The sequence below is a fragment of the Oreochromis niloticus genome, linkage group LG6 (assembly GCF_001858045.2).
Source record: "Oreochromis niloticus isolate F11D_XX linkage group LG6, O_niloticus_UMD_NMBU, whole genome shotgun sequence".
Classification (NCBI taxonomy): Eukaryota; Metazoa; Chordata; class Actinopteri; order Cichliformes; family Cichlidae; genus Oreochromis; species Oreochromis niloticus.
The window spans coordinates 636,096-661,021 of NC_031971.2; the positions used below are offsets into that span (position 1 = coordinate 636,096).

General features: G+C 41.5%; 2 protein-coding genes across 4 annotated transcripts in view; one reads left to right on the plus strand and one right to left on the minus strand.

Moving 5' to 3' along the window:
- LOC100711262 (malate dehydrogenase, cytoplasmic) overlaps positions 1-24,926 on the plus strand; it is an 868,968-nt gene that overhangs the window by 435,349 nt on the left and 408,693 nt on the right. The gene's annotated exons all lie outside the window — the stretch shown is intronic.
- On the minus strand, positions 3,037-24,755 carry traf5 (Tnf receptor-associated factor 5). Of its 3 annotated transcripts, none has more exons than XM_025908335.1 (11): positions 24,619-24,755; positions 23,097-23,269; positions 22,597-22,660; positions 21,076-21,177; positions 20,145-20,309; positions 19,740-19,817; positions 19,012-19,086; positions 18,834-18,926; positions 18,246-18,386; positions 4,749-4,914; positions 3,037-3,780 (listed from the first exon to the last, which is right to left on the minus strand). In XM_025908335.1, exons 2-11 carry the CDS (start codon positions 23,264-23,266, stop codon positions 3,194-3,196), a joined length of 1,641 nt encoding a protein of 546 aa, XP_025764120.1. In that variant the 5' UTR covers positions 23,267-23,269; positions 24,619-24,755; the 3' UTR covers positions 3,037-3,193. The 3 variants fall into 3 exon arrangements, with proteins under 3 accessions (XP_025764120.1, XP_003452807.3, XP_025764119.1); XM_003452759.5 differs by having other exon boundaries at positions 22,974-23,269; XM_025908334.1 differs by lacking the exon at positions 24,619-24,755 and having other exon boundaries at positions 22,974-23,281.

Consider the following 24,926-nt stretch of genomic DNA (forward strand, 5'->3'; position numbering starts at 1 on the left):
TTATATTATGATAGCCTTCTCTCGTTTTAACAAAAGCTTGTTGATCGTCTATTATCAAATTAGGTACATATTTATCAAATCTCCTAGAGAGTGCTTTACACAAAATCTTTGTATCACAACCTATAAGACTGATCCCCCTTTAAGAGGAGCATTCAGTCGGAGTTTTATTTGGTTTCAATAAAAGGGTTATTGTAGCTAATCTCAGTGAGTCTGGGAGTATTCCGGATTTATATGACTCCTAATACATGTTAAGAAGTAGCAATATTAATTTATTTTTAAATGTTTTATAGAATTCTATTGGAAGTCCATCAGGACGAGGCGTTTTACCACTATTCAGATCGTCTATGGCTTCTGACAGGTCTTTTATTGTTAAAAGACTATCAAGGATTGTTTTATCCTCTTCTGAGAGGGTTTGAAATTTTAATTGATCAAGAAATGCATCTTGTGTTTCTCTGTTTCCCATATATTCTGATTTGTATAAAGATTTATAACACTCTCTGAAATTTTCGCTTCTTTCTAAAGGGTCTGTTGTTATAATACCCGATTTGGACTTTATGCTAGTAATGGCTTTTTCTGCTTGCATCTTTTTTTATGCAAAGATGCAAGCAGGAAAATAATTGTAGGAAAATAATTCTAGAATTTAAATGTTTTAGTCGGTTTAATATTTGTTTCATTTTAACTAACTTCCTTATCCCCCAAACATTCCAAGGCGGAATATTAACATTCAAAATGTTTTCTTTAGTTGTCCTCTTCATAAAATATTATCAGATTGTGTACTGTGAGTACAAGAAAATAATTATCATAATATGATGTGTTAAATTTGTTTAGATCAGAGGAATAAGGAAGGATTTGTCTGTGTTTCAGTTTGGCTTAGCTGTAGGCCTGAGAGTGTGTGTAATTGTTTAGAGGGAAAGGAATTTATTGACACTGGGGGTTTGGCTGTCATAAAAGGAGACAGGAAGCTACAGTTGGGGGTTGCTGATGCTGATGCTTGTACCTTTAATAAAAACTCATAATTGTTATAAACTTAGAAGTACGTTTGCAGGAGACTCTCCACATGCTTATCTGTAAATGTAAGACAGCAAGAGGTCAATGGCCCAGTGGATGCAGAGTGGGGGTCTCAGTGTTTGTAATATGTTAACTCTGTTTTCTATGTTGTGTAGAGGAATTTGGTGTAGCTTGGGTGAGGAGATTACTTTTAAGACCAGCAGGAAGTCACATACACAGAGACACACACACAGTGCTTTGACTGTTACGACGCACCTACACCTACATGCACACTCACTCACGTGCACTCACACATACACACAGGTACGTGCATACAGTCACTCACGTGCACTCACATAGACATACGGGTAGGCGCACAAACAGGCACTCACGTGCTCGTGCATACACACACAGACACAGAGTATGCAGCACACCATGGGGGTTTTATGATGGGGTCGCTTCTATAAAACTGCGTTTCACAGACAAAGGAGTGGAGATCTGCAGAGGGACACCGGCCTTGCACGTCTCCCCTTCTAGAAGATGCATGCTTAACTGAAGATGAATAAAGATTAATAAAGGTTTTGTGAAACGACTACTGAGTTCTGGTGCCGTCTCTGGATGCTTGAGGAATAAAAAGAACCGGGGTGAAACTGATTTCGTAACAGTACTTAAGATAGAAAAAGTAAGGGAAAAGTTGAAGATGCACATACATTCACATACTCACTCATACCAGATATAGAACAATCCCTGATTGAACATTTGCATTTACTTGTCAGAAATGCCTCCCCCTTCCCTTGAACAAAATATTTGGAGGCCATTAATCCACATCACTGAGGAGTAACTAGTCAACATAACCTCACTAAAGCCCCATAAATCAGACAGTGTCTACTAATCATATAAAGGTACTAATTTGTTCCATAATAAAATAAAGTTTAGCCTTGATAGCAAAAAATAATGACTTAGTTAAGGCTCAGCTGTTAGTATATATCCCAAAACAGTTCAGATTAAACTGAGAACGAATATGCGCTTTAAAACGCCCAGGTATGTTAACATAAATTACACATTAATTCAAACTCAAGATATTATCTGTCTCCTGTCAATGACTCTGTTGCTAATCAGTTATGTCAGAGCAGGAGCAGTCTCATTAAATGTCTTAAAGGTTAACCTGTTGTTTAAGTAACTTGTCCTTTACGACTCACTGATCATGGGCATCTTCTCATGTTTCCTTTGGCAGATTCTTACAGAAATTTTCAGCTTCTTGAGGTGTTGAGAAGAGGTGGATCTTTCCATCGTACAGGATCCTGGGTCTATAGGGGTTGTGCTGGAATCCACGGAAGGCATTATTATCAATAAGCAGCTTGACAACCTGGTAAAAATCCTCGTAGGATACGAACCATTTCCGCAGACAGATCCTATGCAAATGTGATCTTGTGTAATTTGTTGTTTTCTTGCTTCCCGATATACCAGTTCTTTCTCTTGGAATTTTAAGAAACCAACCAGCACCGCTCTGTTCTGTTTCCCGGAGGCTAGCGTGCGATCTATTCGTTCCAGTGTGAATGACTTGTCGGGTGCTAGCCCCAGCATTTAGGTAGCATGTTGTTAATAAAGTCGAAGACTGGTTGTTTCCCCTCTGCTCCCTCTCTTATGCCAAAGATGCACAAGTTCTTTCATCTTCCCCGGTTTTCCAAGTCATCTGTTTTGGCTGCAAGAAGTAGGATTCTTTTGATAGCAGAGTTCAGTGATGTTTCTGTTTTTTCAAGAGTACTTTCTACCTCGACAATGCGAGCTTCAGCCTCCTCGATATGAGCTGTCTGGTTCAATATGTCTCAGACACTTTACCCTCTAGTGCTGTCAGTCTTACATCGATGCTGTCCAACTTAGCTCCAAAATCCGATTTGATTTGAACTCATCCAATACTTCAGCTATGCTAGCCATGTCAGCATCTGTGTTGCGTGCTGGATTCGGTGGGGTTGTCTTAGCGCCTGTCTTGCATCTTCGGGAAAGATTTCACACTGTTTCACAGATGAAGCATTAGACAAACCACACTAATAGCGTATACAAGGGTTTTTTTATAGAAAGTTTGTACACTGTCTTAGTAGCAATCCCACTATGCTGCCATCTTAAGGCTTGGCCATGTGACCCCACTCCTATGGTATATCTTTGTTAATATTGTCATTTAAGCTTATCATCAAATAATGAAGAAATTTTACAGCTGCTCAAAACCTGTCATATCCACCTTAGCCTTCACAAATAGCGTGTTGTCTTTAACGTACACAGCATTTTGGGGAGTTTCGAGCATATTGTGGGAAATAAAACAAGGAAATCCAACAGCAACATTGCTCTGGGATTCAGGAGTGGGTTGTTGGAAGCATTTGGTGGTAGGGTCAGGTCTGAAGCTGAGACTCCGATGGTTAGAGGCACCACTTTGGTCCAGAACAGAGAGAGACACAGTCTGTTTGAAAGGCCATGGCAGAAGAGTGTCAAAGTCTCCAGGCATGAGGACTACATAAAGTGACAGGTGAGTACCTCTTCCCTCCCCATCCCCATTCAGATAGGCTTTAATGGCCATCTTGTATCCACAGCGTCCAGTGTAGAATGGCACACTTGTCAGGCATGACAGCTGACCTTTGGCTTCTGCCCCACTCCTCTTCCCAAAGTCTTCAATTTTCCAGATCAACTTCCCATCATAGGATGTCGCTTCAAGCTCCTGCAGGTGCTTTTTATTGAGATTAAGTTGAGCAGCATGAAGATGTAGGAGGCCTGAGTGACGCTTTAACTTCTCCTCCAAAGTTCCTGGTTGAAGAACATAATAAGATCATTTAGAGAAATCCTGAACTATTCTTTAATGTCTACATACACCCAATCATTGTTGAATTATTTTACTGCTCATTTAGTTCAGAAAAACAGAGTTATAACCACCAAGGCTGGATTAACCTTTTCAGATTCCAGATTGTGATTATGAAGATAACTTGGTTGCAGCCTTAGGACCTTACCTCATTTCTTTTATGCATTAATGACTACATCCAGAAAGTTTATAGTAAACGAGCTCAGACTAAACTACATCCATAAAAGTCCATAAAGGGTCCTAATCTGGTGTTTTAAATTTCAAAATCAGAGGCACAAAATGTTGGAAGGAGGTTCTGTGACAACTGATATTCTTCTTCATTTTATATTGCATCAATGCAGAATTTACTCATTGTTTCAATTTACGGTTGAGAACTGTGGTGGGGGCGAGGTCTTTGGTCTGCTGCAGTGGAGGGGTGAGGCAGTGAGCTCACAGGGCAGTGCGGAGGTGGGGAGGGAACAGGACTGTTCAATGAGGGAGACCTGTCTTATGTCTTTGGCAGTGAGAAGGAGTGGACACACACTGGGAGTGGCGGAGTGGCTGCGTCCGAGGCTGGTGCAGGAAACCGCAGGAGAAAAGACATTGTTTTTTGAATAAAGCACAATTATAAGCACAACCCAGAAGTGTGTGTATGCAGGTCCTGTGTCACAAGAACGTTTTTCATGTTCTTGAAAACATGAAAGTAAAGAAAGTGGAGAACAGGAACCTTCTCTTAAACTTGTTGAGACAAATGGTGGATGGTGAAAGATATTATTGGAGGATCGAATCAGACTACTTGACATTGTCTAGCTGCAGTCTCTGTTGCTAAATGAAGACAGCAGTGTTAAATATTCCATATCTGACCAAGTAACAATTTATTAATACAGGAAGGAAGTTGTTACATTTACTGTGGTAAAGAGGTCTGAGGTTCAGTTACCTAGGTGCTCTCTAAGGGCCTCAACTTCAGACACTTCCTGCATCGCAACATCCAGAGACTTCCTGAGCTGTGATAGCTCCTCCAGATGAGGATGAAGCGCCCGAGACACCTGCTGGAGGTCCAGCTGGACAGAAGACAGGGTATCCTCTTGCCTTCTAAGAGTCCTCTGATTATACACAGACAGACAGGGGTACAGTGGGGTAAATAATTTGTAGGTTTGCTCACATCAAATAAAATAAAACGTAAATAAACGTAAATAGAGAATACAGAATTGGTCCTAGCACAGAACCCTGTGAAACGTGTGAAGAGGACTCTTCTTTTACATGAACAAACTGGAGTCTAGTAGATGGATATGTTTTAAACCACTGTAGTGCAGTACCTTTAACACCTACAGCATGGTCTAATCAAATATTATGGTTAACAGTATCGAATGCTGCACTGAGGTCTAGCAGGACAAGAAAAGAGATGAGTCCACTGTCAGAGGCCATGAGAAGATCATTTGTAAAGTTCATTAAAGCTGTTTCTGTGCTGTGATGAGCTCTGAAACCTGACTGAAACTCTTCAAATAAATAAGTCAGGTGTCCAGCAAACTTGCCTGAGTGGAATCTTCTCATTTGTCTTTGAACCTGGTCATGGGTGAAAATGATAGGTGGGGGAGGGGTGTCAGGACTTTTACCCGAAGCTATGGTGCAATGTGGAGAGGGAGGGAGAGAGAGTGCTGTGGCTGTGGATTGTACACAGACTACAGGTAAGTCAGTAGGAGGGTGGGCATTTATGGCAATGTTGAGTCTGTTGAAAAACAGATTCAGCTCATTAGCTCTGTCCTCACCGCCCCAGCTCCTCTGCTGTTGGATGGCCTCAATCCAGTGATTGTCTTCCTGCTACTCCAGACCTCTCTCATGCTGTTCTGCTGGAGTTTCTACTCCAGCTTTCTCTTGTAATTGTCCTTAGCCTCTGTGATCTTACCTTCAGTAACACCTGAACCATCATCACCTCCTCTCTATTGCCCACTCTACCCACACTGAAGGTCCTCTTCTTGTCGTTCAGGAGTGCTTTGACGCCCATCCACCAGCAGATGAGGTGGGGGCAATGAGGTAAGAGGTTCGATCCCTAGCTCCCCCAGTCTGCATGCCAGGTATCCTTGGGCAAGATACTAACCCCAAGATGCTCTCTGATGCATCCACTGGAGTATGAATGTGTGTGAATGTTAGGTAGGAATCACTGAAAAGCATAGAAGAAACATGACTGGGTGAATGTGGCATGTTGTATAAAGCGCTTTGAGTGCTCCAGGACAGTAGAAAAGCACCATACAAGAATCGGTTCATTTACCATTTACTTTGTTATTTGGGTGACACTGGGCAGTCCAAGCTGGGACAATGGAGTTGGTGCAGAAGGTTATGTAGTCTTTTCATTTGCTCCCTGTTAAATCCAGAATCAAATTTAAAATCCTTCTCCATACATAAAAGGTTGTGAATAATCAGACCCAATTTTATTTTAAAGATCTCATAATACCATAACACTGCAATAGAGTACTTTGCTCTCAGGCTATTGGTTTAACTTCCTTGGTTGCAATAGTTTTAAGCTGCTGGGGACTTCCCATAAGTGTTTTCCTTTTTCCTTTCACCTTTTTCCACTCACTATTTATTTGTACACTGCTCTGCATGCAAGCTTTAGTTATTATTAGACTGTGATTGCCCCTCCCCGAGCCTGTTTCTGTTGGAGGTTAAAAGGAAGTTTTTCCTTTTCACACTCACTAAAGTGCTTGCTCATTGTGGGTCATATAATTGTTGGGGTTTCCCCCGTTTTCTCTGTATTATTGTAGGGTTTTCGCCTTATATGAAATGCCTTGAGGCAACTTTTGTTGTTTGGTGCTATAAAACTGAATTGAACTGCCCTTGATCTGGAGCTCCATCCCAGACCAAGGGCATGGAATGAAGATGATCATGAGAAAGGTCATAGCATGCTGGTGGAAACATGCGTTGGGGCCGTTTTCTACTGAGGGTGCAGGATGACCTCACTATATTGAGAGTAAGGCTGAAATGGACAGGGGGATGTACTGTAAAATCTTGGATGAGAAACTCTTTCCCTCAGCCACAACACTGAAGATGGGTTTGGATGGCCCAAAACATACCACCAAGGAAACAAAGAAGTCATTAAAGAAGAAGCACATTCTGGTCATGAGGTGGCCTAGTCAGTCATCAAAAACAACAACAAAAAGAAGAGCAAGAAGAAAAAAGTGAGATAACAGATATCAAAAATACATGAAAAGTGAGAAAGAAGAAGGAATAGGAGAAGAAAAAGCCGATGAAGAAAAAAGGGGAAGGAGGACAAGACTGATAATGTCTAGTTGGAGGAGAAATAAGAAGAATAGAATGAATGAAACGAATGAAGGAAAAATGGTAAATGGACTGGTTCTTATATAGCCATCTCCTACTCTACCTGAGCACTTTATACAACATACCTCATTCATCCAAGCACTTTTTTTTCCTTTTCCTTAAGAACTTTCTGTTTAACAATTTGCTCTGACCGATGCATCAGAAAGGCATTTGTTAACCCCAAATCTTGCACCTTGCTCAAGGATATTTGGCATGGAGACTGGATCAGCCAGGGATTGAACCACCAACCTTCCAAATAGTAGATGTACCTCCTGAGCTACAGCCACTCAAATAAGAGGACAAAAGGAAGAAATAGCCCTAAAGAAAAAAAAACGCAGGCGGGGAAAAAACCGAAAATATTAAATAGAAGGAGTAAGAGAAACAGAAGAAAGAATGTTGGGAAGATGAAGGAGGTGGAGAATCAGAAGAAGGAGAAGTAGAAAGAAGAAGAAAAGGAAGACGAGGATATGGACGAGAATGAAAAGAAAGAGCAGGGATGTTAAAGGTAAAGGAGAAGGAGGCAAAGTAGTAGTACCAGTAGTTCCTGAGGGAAATGTGCAACATGTTCAGAACATAAGAAAAAAGCAGCACTATCTGACAAAGAATAAATGGTTATGTGCCAAAGCAGTAAATGCCTGAACCAGGTGGTTTATACAGTGATGATAAATTAATGAAAAACCACGGCCCATCATAAATTCAGTTGAAAAGGAACAAATATTTGTATGATTGCAGTTGTTATCATCACTACATGTATCATGCATCACATGGGAAAGCTAAACATTATCATTTGTCTTGTTATTGAGAATGCATGTCCAGATCCTGATAGAATACTGTTTATAACGTACCTGCAGTAAACTCAAGTGTTCAAAGTTAAATAAATTAAATTAAGTAAACTTAATTTAAAGCTTAGCTTAGGTTCATTTAACATTTTCTTCCATTTGAGTTAGCTCAACTTATTATTTTTGATCAACTACAACTATTTTACATGTTAAATACCCCCCTCAAAATCCCACTGTGACTTTCAATTATATGACAGTCATCTTTGGCCTGATATATTAGATAGAGACGTATAGAGAGATTGCAGAATATTTTGGGAGGAATAGCTTCATGTCTTCAAGATAGTAGCCATTAAAAAATTCTACTTCTCTTTCTTCTGAAAGACTAATTTTTATTATTAATTTTTCCAATGTAGGTGAACTGAGAGTTCAAACAGAATATGCTTAATATGTTCTGCTAATTTGAATTGTTCTACTCAATTCAATTTTAGTTATATAGCGCTAAATATTGTAAGCTTTACCTTACCATTTTAAGCACCTTGAGGTGACTGTTGGGAAAACATACATCTACACCAAACCTAACAGTTGTCTTATTCAACCAATGACTATTCAAACATTGGGCTTCCAAAACAGGTCAGCAAGTCAGCAAAAGTTATGGCTGAATTTTTAAAAAATTACAATGGAAAGAGATTATTTAACATGAACTTCAAACCAAAAATGATATTTTGAATTCTAGCAATGGTCCACTTTGTTTTCATTTTTCATAAATATTTAACATTCTTTGTCAAATATATCTACCAGCCCACCTCTGCACATGTCCAAACTGTGAAAGTCTGCCATCAAAGAGACTGTGTAGAGGCCTCCAAAAAATGCTGATGAACTTCTTGGTAGTATTTGGTGTGATATATGCATTACACCTACACTACTATAGTTATCCCAAGGACTGAACAATGCTGTAATCATTCAGAGTACAGAGGTCTGGAAGCTGGTTGTCATGGTACTGGGTCTGTGAAATTTTTTTAAGTTATATTATTTGAATTATTGTTTTCTTCTTGTATTATATTTATATTTATAGTTCCTAGTTTCTAGGTTTCTGTTCTGTTTCTGTGCCTCCCCTGTGTTCCTGGTGTCACGTATCTATTGGACGTTTAGCTCTTTATTTGTGAAGGTTCAGTTCTGTATTCTTGTTCGCTTTATTTTGCCTGCGTGTGTTGTATGCTTAGTTCTGAGTCTAAGTTCTCTGTCACTATGTCTTCCCTGTGTTCCACATCTAGTTGCTTTTGTCTCTGTGTTTCATGTTTCCTCTGTTCCCGAGTCTGTCATATTTCCACGTCTCAGTGTCAGTCTGTGTCCATTTCATCCTTCCTATTTTATTTTGATAGTCCTTGTCCTGTGTTCAGTATGTTGAGTTTAACTTCCCCTTTGTCTCATTATGTTTGATTATTTCCAGTGCTCTCCTCCTGTATCTGAGTCCCCCATTACTTGTGTACTCCCTTGTGTATTTAAGCCCTGTATTTTCCTCTGTCCACTGTTCCATCGTTAATAATCATGTATCCTCAAACTGTGTGTGGCTGTTTCAGAGATTGAAACTCTCCCCAGGGCTTCCCCAGAGGCTGAGCTTCTCATCTCAGCGGACTCTGGACTCTTGCAGGCTATGGAGTCAGTACAGTCTATTCAGCCACCTCCACCATCAGCAGAGAGCTCAGCAGCGCCATCTCAACCTCTTGCAGCTGTTTCCACCTGGGAGCTCTGCCAGCCTTCTCAGATGAGAGCTCGGGTGAGCCGACCCAGCCACATTCATCATCGGCTAAGAACTCGGGCGAGCTGCCCAACCCTCCTCCTCTGTCAGCTGAGGGCTCAAACAAGCTCATCCAGCCTGCAAAAGACTTAACACTTCTGCAGCCCGAGAAGCATCCTGAGCTGGCTGTGTGCCCTGCGCAGCTCCAGCTAGTTTCGCCTCAGCCTCAGAGGTTTCCACACCTGCTGGTTTGATGTCTCTTTTCACTGGAGGCTCAGGAGAGCCGCTCAAACTGATCAGGTCAGTGCGCCGTCTGGTCCTGCCTCATGTGGTCCCGCCTCGTCTGGTCGTGCACACGGGCCATCTGCCAAGCCGCAACCAGCACAATGGCCGCCAAGTCGCACTGACACCGGCCACTTTCCAGGTTCTTTATTCGTCACATGCATATTTATACAGGTATAACACACAGTGAAATGTAACCTGACACACTCCTCGACTTGTGCAAAGTGGGCGTGGGGGGTGGGTGGGTCTCACTTATGGATGATGTGAGAGGGCGGGTGGGTGTGTGTGTGTGTGTGGGGGGGGGGATGATGCGGAAACTTCTACCGGATTGCAGAAGTTGGAACAGTTTGTTGCCAAGATGGGACGGGGCCTTCAGTATCTGCGCTGCTCTAGTCCGGCATCTCCTGGTGTAGATGTCCTGACGCGGGGGGAAAGCAATCCTGCATCAGCATTCTGCTGTACGGTCCTTTTTGGTCCTTAACACAGCTGTTCCCAAACCAGGATGTGATGTTCTGTCTCAGGATGCTCTCCACAGCGCCTGTATAGAAAATCCTGAGGATCTCTGGAGAGACCCTGAACTTCCTCAGTTGTCATAGGTGGTACAGGCGCTGACTAGCCTTTTTGGTCTGGACCTGAATGTGGGCAGACCATGTCAGGTCTGAGGAGGTGTGGACACCGAGATACTTGAAGGACTGCACCCTCTCCACTGGAGCTCCATTGATGATAATGGGCTTGTAGTCTCTGTGTTGACTCCTTCTGAAGTCCACCACCAACTCCTTGGTCTTGCCAAGATGGTTGGCAAGACCAAGGCTGGAGATGGTTGTCCTGGCACCATGATGCCAGATTCTTCACTTCATCCATGTAGGCCGCCTCATCGTTGTTGGAGATGGCGCCCAACACCACTGTGTCGTCAGCAAACTTCACCATGGTGTTGGAGCTGCGGGTGGCCACACAGTCTGAAGTGTAGAGGGAGTAGAGCAGTGGCGAGAGGACACATCCCTGTGGTGCTCCTGTGTTGATGGTGATGCTGTTAGAGATGCATCTACCCACCCTCACCACCTGAGTTCTGCTAGTGAGGAAATCCAACATCCATGCACACAGACGACTGTTGAGTCCCAGATCCCTCAGCTTTGTGAACAGTCTGCTGGGCACTATTGTGTTAAACGCTGAACTGTAATCAACAAACAGCATTCTCACATAGTTACCCTGTTTCTTGTCCACGTGGCTGAGGGTGGTGTGCAGAACGTGGGCGATGGCGTCCTCTGTGGATCTGTTGGGTCGGTAGGAGAACTGGAGCGGATCTGTGGTGTCTGGGATGGAGGAGGAGATGATGTTCTTCAGCAGCCTCTCGAACACCTTCATCCCGGTAATCGTTCAGGGATGAGGGTTTGCTGTTCTTGGGCACAGGGATGATGGTGGATCTCTTGAAGCATGTGGGGACCACAGACTTCGCCAGGGACTTATTGAAGATGGAAGTGAACACACCTGCTAGCTGGTCAGCACAGCAGCGCAGCAGACGGCCGGTGATGCCATCTGGCCCCGCCACTTTCCTTGTGTTCACTCTCCTCAATGCCGCTCGGACGTCATGCTCCGCGATGCTGATCACCGGTCTCTCACTGATGACGTCACTGTCCTCGGTAGTCAGGCGGTAGTTAGCATTAGCTGCCTGGCTAACCTCGAAACGGGCGTAGAACTGGTTCAGCTCGTTGGTGAATGCAGAGTCGGCGTTGATCGGCGCAGTGTCCCTGGGTTTGTAGTCCGTAATGGTGTGTAGTCCGTGCCACATACTCCGTGTGTCGCCCTGGTGGAAGCGCTCCCGGTACCGGCGTTTGGCATCTGTCACCGCTCGCCGCACGCCGTATGAGGCCGCTTTGTAGGCGCTCATATCACCAGTGGCGAGACCCGCGTTGTAGGTGGCGGTCCTGGCGTTCACTGCAGCGCGCATCGATCTGTCCACCCACGGTTTCTGGTTCGGGAATGTGGTGACTCTCGCAGTGGGAATAATCTCCTCCGCTAGCATATTGACGACGCATACTGCTACTTCCGTAAACTCGTTGATGTCGACTGCGCATGCTCTGAACATGTCCCAGTCTACGTTGTTGAGTGCGTCCTGTAGCGTAGCTTCTGATTGGGCAGACCAATGTTTCACCTCCCTTGTGGTTACTTCTTCCCTCTGTATGTTTTGTTTATACTGGGGAATGAGGAAGATGGCGTTGTGGTCAGACTTCCCAAAAGCCAGGTGTGAGACAGCTTTGTAGCCCTGCTTGTATGGCGTGTAGCAGTGGTCCATTAAGTGGCGGCACTTAATGCTCAAGAATTCCAGAGCATTGTTATCGGCTCTACTTTGCTTTGTGTTTCAGAATACGTTTTTAATCCCTGAAGAAAATATTTTATTTTCTTAAATAATTTCTTTAATAATAACATCACATTGTGTTATTGCCGGAGACCAAGAAAATGTCCAGATGTCTGACTTTTGTTTAAATCAAAAGACCGCTTGAATATTGAGTTTTTCTAAATTGAAAAAGTGACTCTATTGTGCTATTTCTTCTAAGTTATAACTTTAAGTAGCAGGAACTGAGTATTTTTTAATTTATATATTAAATGTGCTAATTTTAGTGCAGTCAAAAGGTACATGTCAAATGTATTCAAACTCTGACAAGCTTCAACTTAAAAAAGTTTTTAGGTTCTGGTAAATTTTGAGGGTTTACAGTATAGTTGAACTTTAAGGGGCCTATTTTGGGTTTAACCTTTTTGGGTTTAACTTCCAGTGTCCACAGTTTTAAAGTGAGTCTGGAAAGTATTTACAGCACTTCACTTCCCTATATTGTCATGTTACAGCCTCATTAAAAATGGATAAAATTCATTTTTTAGCCTGAAATTCTACACACAATACCCATAATCAAGGGCATAGATTTGGCATGGACGGAAGGGACATGTCCCCCACCAATATCCAACGATTATTGAATTGTCCCCACCAATAATCTGATCTCTTTGAGTAAAGAAAAACAAAACCGACAGAAAGAAAAAAACGATCTGTCAACGTCTCATTCACCTAGTGGTGCAGAAAGAGTTAAATTACGTTCTCTACTGGAGTCCTACCTCATGTGACAAATATGGCCAATGTGATTGGCTGTGCCTTTCAGGGAGCTCTGTTTAGTTTTAGCAGTGGCAAGCCTGCGCTGCGAGGACCTGAAAGGAGGAGAGGAGGATGGCAGCAAAAAGGAAGAACCTGGATATAAGAAAGTATTTTTCAAAGAAACCTGTAAGTCACTTAAAGTCAAGTTCACTCATAAAATGTGTCCGTCGTAATAACATTACAGGCTATGCTAGGCCATACATGCCAACCCTTCCGATTTTTCCGGGAGAATCCTGAATTTCAGTGCCCCTCCCAAAAATCTCCCAGAGCCACCATTCTCCCCAATTTCTCCCGATTTTCCACCTGGAATACAAAATTGAAAAACCACATTCAAGATTGGCCCAGCCAATTCCAGTTTCCAACAATGGCTACTACTACTGCAGCTACTTAGTTTTAATATTACTTTTATTACTCTTTCTGGGTTGCAAAATAAACTTTTAACATATTTTCAGGCGAGAATGTAGCTGTGTAAACTTCAAATATCTGAGCCGACGAGAACAACAATCTGGTTATATTTTAGATAGCAAGGAGCAGACGACAGAGTTTCACTCCACCGAGAGAGCTCATGACGTAATTCTGAAGGCTAGACCGTCCAATTTTACAGTCGCTCATTTCCGGTCTACCCGGCTTTCGGAGGACCTGGCCCACTTAGATTGCGAAGGCAAGGTCCTCAGGTGGACACAGCCTCTGAATCTGGACACCCCTGGCCTGTTTCTGGCCGGACAATAATAACGGTGACATTTAACTTATTTTATCCGATAAATAAACACTGTAAGATTTAAGTTTTTTGTATATATATGTATATGTACACCACTCCTCCCCCCAACAGCCCTTTTGAATGTCTCGCTAATTCTGAGGTCTCAATGTTGGCAACTATGTGCTAGGCTTTGGCCCACATCAGTCTAAAATTGTATGTAACCATGAATAACGTGTTGCCATGTCCACCAGGAGAGACTGGACAGTATAGATGTAAAACAAACATGCCAGCAGTTCATCTCAGTTAACAAGAGGAGAAGGCATGTGTTTGGCTCCTTCACATAGTGGCCATTGAGTTGTTGTGTGGGGCACCAGTAGTCCATGTCTGTTGCTGTAACAGTAGTTCATGTTTAGAATAAAAAATCCCACCTCACTGATTTGATCGGGGCAATAGTGTGCCTAAAATGTTGCATAATTTTGCTGAGAGATCTTTTACTTTGTGGTAATCTTAGATGAGTAGTTTTATGGACAAAAACCACCAGGTCATTCAGTGCTCACTTAGTGCTAATGTATAAGAGATGTTGGTGTACTATAACTGAAGGAATGTTGTTAAGTCCTTAAAGTCATATTCTTTTATTGTTATGACTGTATTTAAAGCTATTTTTATTTTTGTATGATATCTGATTCATATGGTATTGGCTGAAGTAAACTAAAGTCATTTGTTTAATAGTAATTTAACATTATATAATTCACATATAAAAATATGAATTGTGATTTTAAATGGTTTAAAAGCATGTAGAATAGCATATGTAGGCAAGTATATTTCTCCTTTTTTTTTTTTTTTTTATCAAGAAGCAAAGACAAAAAGGAAAAAAAAAGAAACAGGGCAGGGTTCAGTGGTTGAATCATCTGTCCCCACCAATGCCAAAACCAAATCTACGCCCTTGCCCTTTATGACAAAGTGAAAAAGGTTTGCTTGAAGTTTCTGAAATTTAGTAAAAGTAAAAAACAATATAGGTATATGCAACATTTGCTCAATACTTTCTTGAAGTACTTTTTGAAGCAATTACAGCTTCAAATCTTTTTGAGTATGACGCAACGCAACAAGCCTATTTTTCTGCAGTTTCTCACTTTCTTCTTTGCAGAAAATCTCAAGCTCTATCATGTGGGGAGTGGGGATGGGGAGTGTCAGCGAACAGCCATTTTCAGATCTCTCTAGAGATATTCAATCAGGTTCAGTCTGGTCTCTGGCTGTACCACTCAAGGATATTTACAGAACCGTCTCTGTACATTGCTGCATTCATCTTTCCGTAAATGATGAATAGTTTCCCAATTCCTGCTGTTGAAAAAAATCTCTATAGCATGATGCAGCCAACACCATGCTTCACTGTAGGAATGGCATTGGGCATTCAGGCCAAAGAGTTCAATCGATGTTTTATCGGGGCAAAGCATTATGTTTCTCATGGTCTGGTCTTTCAGGTGCCTTTTAGGCAAACACCAGGCACACTGTCATGTACTCATGAGAGGCTTCCATCTGGCCGATTTTAATGACTGTTCTTCTCAAAGATTCTCCTCTCTTCACAGCTACACTGGAGCTCTGTCAGAGTGACCATCAGGTTTTTGATCAGTTCCCTGACTTCCTTTCTACCATGATCAGTTAGATTAGCTTGGTGGCCAACTCTACAAAGCGCTGGTAGTTCCAAGATTCCTGCAGATCCATATCATGGAGGCCATTTTGGTTCCTGGCCTTTCAGTCCTGCAGAAATTTACAGCACCCTTCCCCAAATCTGTGCCTTGATACATTCCTGTCTCTGAGGTCTACAGACAATTTGTTGAATTTCATGGCTTGGTTTCTGCTGTGACATACATGTTCAACTATGGGATATTATGGGCTATGATGGGCCACGATGGGCCCCAGTTGCCCACATGCTGTATTGCTGAGAGCAGCCAGCCCAGGTTTGAGTCTGAGTCACAGCCCTTTGCTGCATGTCTTCCCCTCTCTCTCACCCTTTGCTTTCCTGTTGATTTTTCACTCTCCCTATCAAAAAAGCCAATTTAAGGCCAAAAAACACAGCCACAACCATAACAGACATGACGCCAGACCACCAACCTCTGACTCTCTCCCCCACCGATGTAGGAGCGGTGCTGAGCAGGATCAATGTCCACAAGGCTGCAGGTCCTGATGGTATCCCCGGGCGTGTTCTCAGAGCGTGTTCTGGGGAGCTTGCAGGAGTCCTGACAGACATATTCAATCTGTCCTTGGCCCACGCTGTGGTACCGGCCTGCTTCAAATCCACCTCCATCGTCCCGATACCCAAAAACTCCAACCCATCTAGCCTCAATGACTACCGACCAGTAGCCCTCACCCCCATCATCACTAAGTGCTTAGAGCAGCTGGTCTTAGCACACTTCAAATCCTGTCTCCCCCCCACCCTGGACCCCCACCAATTTGCATACCGCCAGAACAGGAGCACAGAGGATGCAGTCTCCATCGCACTGCACTCTGTCCTCTCACACCTGGACAACAACAACACCTACGCCAGAATTTCAGTTCAGCATTCAACACAATCCACCCCTCACAACTCATCAGGAAACTGACAGACCTGGGCATCAGTTCCCTCATCTGCAAATGGTTACTGGACTTCCTGACCAACCGCCCCCAACATGTCCGACTGGATAACCGCTGCTCATCAACAATCACAATGAACACCGGTGTACCACAAGGCTGTGTGATGAGCCCTTTCCTCTACTCCCTCTTCACCCACGACTGCAGACCTGCTGATGGTTCCAACACCATCATTAAGTTTGCAGATGACACCACGGTGATTGGCCTCATCAGTGACAACGATGAGGCCGCCTACAGGGAGGAGGTGGATCGTCTGGCTGAGTGGTGCGACACAAACAACCTGCTGCTCAACACCGAGAAGACTAAGGAGCTCATCGTGGACTACAGGAGGAATGCTGACCCACATCCACCCATCCACATTAAGGGGATGGCTGTGGAGCGTGTGAGCAGCTTCAAGTTCCTGGGTGTCCACATCTCCGAGGATCTCACCTGGACGACCAACTGCTCCAAGCTGGTCAAGAAGGCTCACCAGCGCCTCTTCTTCTTGAGGACTCTGAGGAAGAACCACCTGTCCTCAGACATCCTGGTGAACTTCTATCGCTGCACCATCGAGAGCATCCTGACCAACTGTATAACAGTCTGGTACGGGAACTGCTCTGCCTCAGACCGGAAGGCGTTGCAGAGGGTCGTGAAAACTGCCCAGCGCATCGCCGGAGCACCACTTCCTGCCATAAAGGACATCTACAGGAAGCGGTGTCTGAAAAGGGCTGGGAAAATCATCAAAGACCCCAGTCACCCATCACATAGACTCTTCACCCTCCTGCCCTCTGGGAGGCGCTACAGGAGCCTCCGGACTAAGACCACCAGGTACCGGAACAGCTTCTTCCCCGCAGCTGTCAGACTCCTGAACTCTGCCTCCTGACATCTGACCCACGTTAAACTCATGGACTGAACATACACACACCCACAACCACTAGCACTTTACCACTACTGTATAGTTCTGTGTAGATAATCATTCTGTACATACGATAATTTTTAATCCCACAACTGTTTATAACTTACATAGTTCACATTCTGTATAACTGTATATCTCAGATTTCTGTATAGTTTTTATTTCATATTTATATCCTGTTCATAGCCTGTACATAGCTTGTACTCACTACAGCCTGTACATACTTATAGTTATAGAATATTCATAACATACTTCACACTGTGTACATTATAACATACCATAATAGACCCATTTCTGTAATATACTTACACATCTCTATTATTGCTAATTTATATTGTAATATATCTATATCACGACTAAAGCACTTTCTGGATGGATGCAAACTGCATTTCGTTGCCCTGTACCTGTGACATGTGCAATGACAATAAAGTTGAATTCTAATTCTAATTCTAATTCTAAAAAAACCCCATGGGATGTTATATAGACAGTGTATATTATGTCCAAATTATGTCCAATCAGCTGAATTGACCACAGATCAAGCGAGTTGTAGAAACATGATCAATGAAAATAGGATGTACCTGAACTCGATTTTAAATGTTATGGTTTTGAATACTCACGTAGGTGTTATATTTCTTATTTTCCCTTTTAATAAATTTGCAATAATTTCAAGAAAGTTTTTTTTTTACTTTGTTATTAGGCAGTATTGTGTGTAGAATTTTAAGGTAAAATATCAATTTAATCCAATTTGGAATATAGCTGTAATATGACAAAATGTGGAACAAGTGAACTGCTGTGAATACTTTCCAGATGCACTGTAAGACAGAAACCCAAAGAAGCTCCTCAAAGTTTAAATAAAGCCATTATGAAAAAAATAAAAGTAAAACTGAAATAAAATTCATCATCCTGATTACAAATATGATAAAAGTAAAGACAGTATAAGGAGAGCTGACAAGTCAGATTGTAACCGTGTTTTAACCTGAGCCATGGAGACCGCGTGCTCATGATTGCTGCTCAGCTGCAAAAGTGGTCTGATTTGCTTCTGCAGACCAGTAAGTAGCAAAGTGTCTGTCTGGACCTCCTGCTGCATTAGCAGCGAATCCTCTTGGAAAACGTCTATCTGAAACAGGGAGACAACAGTCAAAGGTAAATACACAGCTTATTGTCACATTTATCTCTTAGACATTTATCTTACTGGTGAGAAAATCTTGGATATAATCCTTTATTTAATGTAACTTTTTCAAGTAAGAGTTTTTTTTTAAATAATATAATAAGTTACTTATAAAATCAAAATATTTTAAACTCTCACAAGAAAAGAAAAATATGTTATTGGAGAAATCTTGATTATTATTGTGAATTTTGAGATTTTCTGAAACGGAGCAGATTTTTTCATATTTCACGTGCTATTCTGCTGGATTCTACACATTTTAATTCCTTTAATAACTCCTGGACCACTGTCAACATGAGCTTATATGTGAACCTCACCGTCATGCCTCTAACCCAAGGACTGCTGTTATATATGTGTACTGTTGTACAGTAACAATATCATTATGTAAAGTGGAAATACTTGTTGTTCCAGGTGGGTATTGCTCCTCAGGACCAGCAGCATGTGATGATTGATAGCTTTGTCTTCATGAAGCTTGGCATTCCTTCTTTTACCCTGTGAATCATAGCACAACAGAAAAAAGTCACTTGATCTTAAATGTCCAAGCAACCAATTTCATTATTTCATCAGTTGAACTAACCTGTACAGAGCAGCCAAATTTCTTAAAACAGCAGTCACTGTTAACTTCAGGACATAACTGTCTATGACTGGTCAGCTGGAAAGCAAGGAAAGTTCATAATCAGGTTACTAGATGACTTTGTGGAATACTTAGCTGATTGGTCAGCATTTCTTGGAGTCTGTATATGTGAATCAGAAACTCTCTTCTAGCATATATAGTATAGCAGCTTATACTATATATAACTACAGCAACAATGTTCTTTTAAGAATTTTCTCAATTTTAGACTCTGGTAGCACTATAGTGCTGTTTTTACTTAGCTGTCGACTGTTTTGTTTGGCACAACTAAATGATGTGTATACTGAATGCAGGGGATGGGATATACATTTCTGCCAATTATTTCAGATTGTGCCACTGACGTACAAGAGTTGCTATTTGAATAATGTGGACATATATCTTCTTGGTAAAAGTTGATCTCTTTCACCCCCATCCTTCAGTGAGCAGGTAGATTGTCAATGGTCTGAAAATCATTTAAGTCCAGGATAGTGGTTACCGGACTCATTGTGAATTGATACCCTTCTGGTTTTGTTATGTGATGTCTGATTTAGTACTAAAACTGAGAAAAAACTGAAACAACCAACCAGCTCTGGTAGAATATTTGTGTACTACAGCTGGTTGTTTGTTTGAAACAGCAACAGTTAGATGATGACTGTTCCTGTAGAGTTATGATGTGATTCAGAAGATGAGCTCACCTTGTGTCTGGGGACCTTTTGGGAACAGCCTTCAGGACAGTCTACCTTAACATCTGGACACAAGCTCTGCACATGAGCCTATGGAGCACAGAGTCACCACAAAGTCACATCATAAATTTATACTAGTACTGTATTTTAAGAGTAAATTAGTTACACTTCAGGAAGAGAAGCATCATTGCAGATTCAATTAGATTTTTACTGTGTATTCTTGTTGGTGAGATAAGGTCCACCCCTGAATTAAAGTGACACATTACAGTGTAGAAAATGAAATCCTTTAGTAATTTGTACCAATCCTGACCTGAGAAAGCTGGACCAAGAACAGCTGGAAAGATTTGGATCACCATTCTCAGTGGTAAAAGAAAAAGTGCAGTTGTTCCTCTTCTGTGCTATTTCAGTGGACTTTACCTGAATGAGGCTGAGCTGGAACAGCTGCCTGCAGTGTGGGCAGGGTTCCCTGCGGTATGGACAGATGTTGGTCAGGTGTTCCTGCAAGTGCCTCCTCTGTAACACTGCAATGCAGCTTGTATTGGTGCATTGCACCTGCTCATATTGACACGACTTCAGGTGCTCCTGCAGAGAGTGAACAGATTACCTCAGTTGTATAGATCTGACCCATAGGTGTTTTCATCAGTTTGTTCAAAGAAAACATTATTACAGTACATTTCTTTTTTCATTAACATGCTACCATCTGGCACTGGTCATTAGTGTTTATTGAATGATGTGTTATGAATGATGAAACAAAAGCAGTCATGTGTATTCTGAAGTGTGTAAAATCCTTGCTGAGGTACAGAAATGCTGACTGGATGGAACTTTACAGTGCAGATGGGCGGCAACCCTCTAAAGAAGCTGAAGAATCAGACTATTTTGCAATGGCTGAGCTAAACACTTGCACCTAAGCTAAATCAAGTATGCAATTTCATTCATTTATTTCTGAAGACAACGCTATAATTAGAAACACCCATGATCAAACATCTACTCAAGACAGCTACAGTAAAGTCCTGGCAAAGGAGCACAAGGAAGGAAACCCTGTATAAAAATGCCTTCAGATACTCATTGCTGAAAGGACTAAAGTTAATTCAATTCACTGTTATTTATATAGTGACAAGTCACAGCAACAGTTGCCTCAATGCTTTATATTGTAAAACCTACAATAATACAATTCTTAACAATTCACTAAAAATAAAAATTTTATTTATGATTTGGTTGACACCATTCTCACCTTATTTCTGCTATGCAAAACGTGGTGTGTCCTTGTGGGCCAGAGAGTCAATATGCATATTTAGCATGAACACATAAATCCATTAACCACGAGTTGTTAGACATATATAGAGTTTACCTGCAGATCGTTTAATGTGAAAATAGCCGTGCATGTTGGGGCATTGGTGCAGTACACTTCTAAACTGGAAATTTCACGTTTGCAGCAGTTATCCTGGAAAACCTGCATGGAAAAAAGATTTTTTATAACTTCAACAAATCAAAAGTGCATTTTCAAACTAACACCGACAACACTGTGTGCATGTGTAAAAGTCTGATGTAGCTTTTCCTTCTGTGTCCAAGAGCTCCACTGATGTCCAAAAAACCATAGAACCATACTGTTACATTTGAGAGGATGCATTTTCACTACCTTGAACACACACATTCACTTCAATTCAATTTTATTTATATAGCACCAAATCAAAACAACAGTTGCCTCAAGCTGCATTGTAAGGTAAAGACCCTACAATAAAACAGAGAAAACAGAGGAAACCCCAGCAATAATATGACCCCCTATGAGCAAATGCTTTGGCGACAGCGGGAAGGAAAAACTCCCTTTTAACAGGAAGAAACCTCTGGCAAAACCAGGCTCAGAGAGGGACAACAATCTGTTGCAACTAGTTGGGGGTGAGCGAAGGAAGACAAGAGAAATCACACAAATTATACATTACTTAAGCGGAAATCTTGACCTGATTGTGGTGCTGAAGCAAAGGTCAGTGAAATTTTCATTATTCAGCCACAAACACTTCTTTATCAACTAGCTCAAAAAACTCATTGAATAATAATGAATGTATGCTATGACAAAGTAAAACATGTACTTCTTCACAGTTAGTGTCACATAATGGTAAATGGACTGATTCTTATATCTTGCTATTGTACTCTACATGAGTATTCAAATCACTTTATACAACTCATATACTTTTATATGTCATTGTTTGCAGCTGGTCCTCTGCTTTACTGTTTAGATTCTGTACTTTCATTGCATAGGTTTTGGCCAGTCAGGTAGCTGATTTAAGAGAAATATTCTACTGTACGCTACAACTATTAGAGACATAGCAAATATTGTTGAAACCTCAATGTTATCACTTAAAAAGAACAGGCTCTTGTGATATTAGCCTATGTGCATGCAGAAGATATTGGGTGTTTATAAAAAAAAAAAGACAAATGGATTTAATTTATTTATTACAATAATCTCTTTCAATTTGTAAGAGACAGTCTGACCCCACCTCTATTCTATGTGAACATGTAAATATTACTGTTGTACCATAACCAGTCTTGACCAGGGAGATGACATCAGGGTATCAATCATGTTTGTTGACCTACAAACATTTTGCTATATAAATCTATATATTATTGCAATTCTGATTACATTAAAAATTGTAATAATTAATTTTACTATGAAAATAAATGTTTCTATTAAAAAAAGTTTATTTTTCATTTTATATGCTGTCAGTTATAGTTCTTAGGAAGAAATTCTGAATCAGTAAAAATTGGTATTGGCATGTCACACTTGGACCTGCCAAGAAAACCGTAAATGGCACAGCTCTAGTTTCTGCTGAAGCTAAAAGTCTGCCTGACAAATTACAGCTGCCCTCTGTCTCACCTCAGTTGGTGTGATCACAGCTCTGTCCACTGGGCAAACTGGGTTGGAAGGTGATGAACTCTCCCTGCAACACCAAGCACAATGACCCAACCATACATTTTTTAAGGAGGACATGTGTTAAAATAAGTGTGTTTTAAGACTGTGTCAGTAAGGGTGCTGTCAACCAGCTCATGTCTTAAATTGACTGAACTTTTTTAAAAGATGGACTGTAAGACCAATATGTTTAACTGGAACATCCTTTCTTTCAGTTCTTTTCAGTTTCACTTGTGTTTTTTGGGAGACTATATCAAATTTTTAACATGGTTTGTGTCAGTATAAATGTGGTTTTATGTGATCTATGCCAGTGTGTGTGCATCTTAAGGTGTACTAGCTCTTACAATAGTCCTTGGAGACAGTGGAAGCAGTAGATGTGACCACAGGAGTTTTGCTGGGGATTGAGCACCACCCCTCTGCAGATTGGACAAACAAATTCCTCCTTCAGCTTCAACACAAACTTTAACCTGTGCCTGATGGAAGCTAGCTCTGAATCCCAGGAGACCGTGGGGCTCGACAACCTCCTTCTGGATTCCTCAGACCCCAGCCTTGACTCTTCGGACCTCAATGAGTAGTTCTCAGAGGGAACGCTTGACTCCTCCGGGGATCCTCCCTGATTTGTATTTGCTGTTGCCATGAGCTTGCAGGAGGCCAGAATAAAGAGCTTGTATAGGTGATTGAAATATAGAAATATGATATAGAAAACTGTGCAGTGCAAAATGGCATCACAAAATGGCAAAGAAATCATAATAATCTTAGCATAGTAAGATTCAAGTGACACACTCAGGTATAAAACTGAAAACCTTTCCAAGGGTCTTTTATGAAGTAACGGGACTTTCTAAATAGTACCACAATTTTTCATTCTTTCATCATTTATGTCTAAGTAATTGTGTGATCTACTATGGCCGCAGCTGCAGGCAGGTGTAACTACAGCTGAGATACTTACTTTAGTTCTTAGTTTAATTTGCACCATCAAAATGAATTAACTAATTAAAATTCTTTTGGTTCCTACCTTAAGGGGTTGCCTCAGTGGATCATCTGACTCCATCACACCCTATCCTTAGCATCCTCCTATGTCACATCAACCCTCTGCATATCCATCCATGAATCTTCTCTGTGGTCTTCCACTTTTTGTCCTGCCTGGCAGGTCTATATTCAAAATCCATTGTCTCCATTTCTCTCTAACTTTGTCTCCAAACCACTCAACCTCAGGTCTCACTACCATTTTGTAAATTTTTCCTTTCGCTTTCATTGCTATCACTGTCACAAATCACACCTGACACTAATCCCAACCCACTACTCTCTTCTTCACCTCTCTTGTCCACAATGCATTGCTTTCAATGGTTGACCCCAGGTTTTTAAACTCATCTACCTTTACTATCTCTGACACCATAACATGCTTTCCCCCAAAGTCTGTAGCATGTATAGTAATACATGTAAAAAACTGTAGGCAGAGCTTTAATAACAAATCCAACCTCTACAACGCAATAGGAAATCATAACTAAAAGTAAAGTATTTCGGATCAATCATCCCGTTATCATCAAAAGAACAAGACAGTGTACATTTCTACCATGGTGTGCGCACAGTTACAGCATACAGTGGGGCGTCATACACAGCACATGCTAATGATAGGTACACGTGAACTTTATCTTTGCGGCTACTATACTGCTGTGAAACCGTAAGAACAACGGTAACTGTGCGTTAAATGTATTTAAAGTAAAAGAGACAGAGGTCGTTGTGTTGTCTGTGCTCAGTCTACTGGGGAATCCCCGCTGCTGCGTCTTTCTTTACATTTCAGCTCAAATTAATGCTCTGGAGGCCGTTTTACTTACTGCTATACATCTCTCAAACAACTTTAAGCACCTTTCGGATATTTAACACGTTTATCCTCTGAAAAGTTTCAAACTCCAGATGTTCCCTCTGAGCACCACGGCTGGTTTACTTTCATTTTCCACTGTGAGTCCAAGCTTCAGCGTTTGGTTTTCTTACCTCAGTAAGTGAATCTCTCTGAAGTCATTAAAACACTTCAACACAGCGATCCATGCAGTCCCAGGAGATAAATGTTAATAATCGCTATTGATGATCCTATGACAGGCAGCGCAGCCGTAGCAGCAGGAGAAGGAAACGTTAGTGCAGGAAGTGATTCAACAACCTGCTGCTGCCCGATGCTATAGGCCTATTGCAGCTCACACGAGGTAAGAAAAGAAATCTTTCATTCAAACTGTAATGAAAAGCAAGTTACAAGATTAATATCAGCCACTGTTTGAAGAAGTACTCAGAACATTTACTCAGATTAA

What these genes read in the sequence shown, in the direction of transcription:
- traf5 (XM_003452759.5), bottom strand. Translation starts at nt 23,266, where the DNA reads ATGGCAACAGCAAATACAAATCAGGGAGGATCCCCGGAGGAGTCAAGC. An exon ending in CTGTGATCACACCAACTGAG is followed by an intron (nt 21,178 to 22,596) that starts GTGAGACAGAGG and finishes TTTTCCATGCAG; the next exon opens with GTTTTCCAGGATAACTGCTG. An exon ending in GGCCCTTAGAGAGCACCTAG is followed by an intron (nt 3,781 to 4,748) that starts GTAACTGAACCT and finishes TTCTTCAACCAG; the next exon opens with GAACTTTGGAGGAGAAGTTA.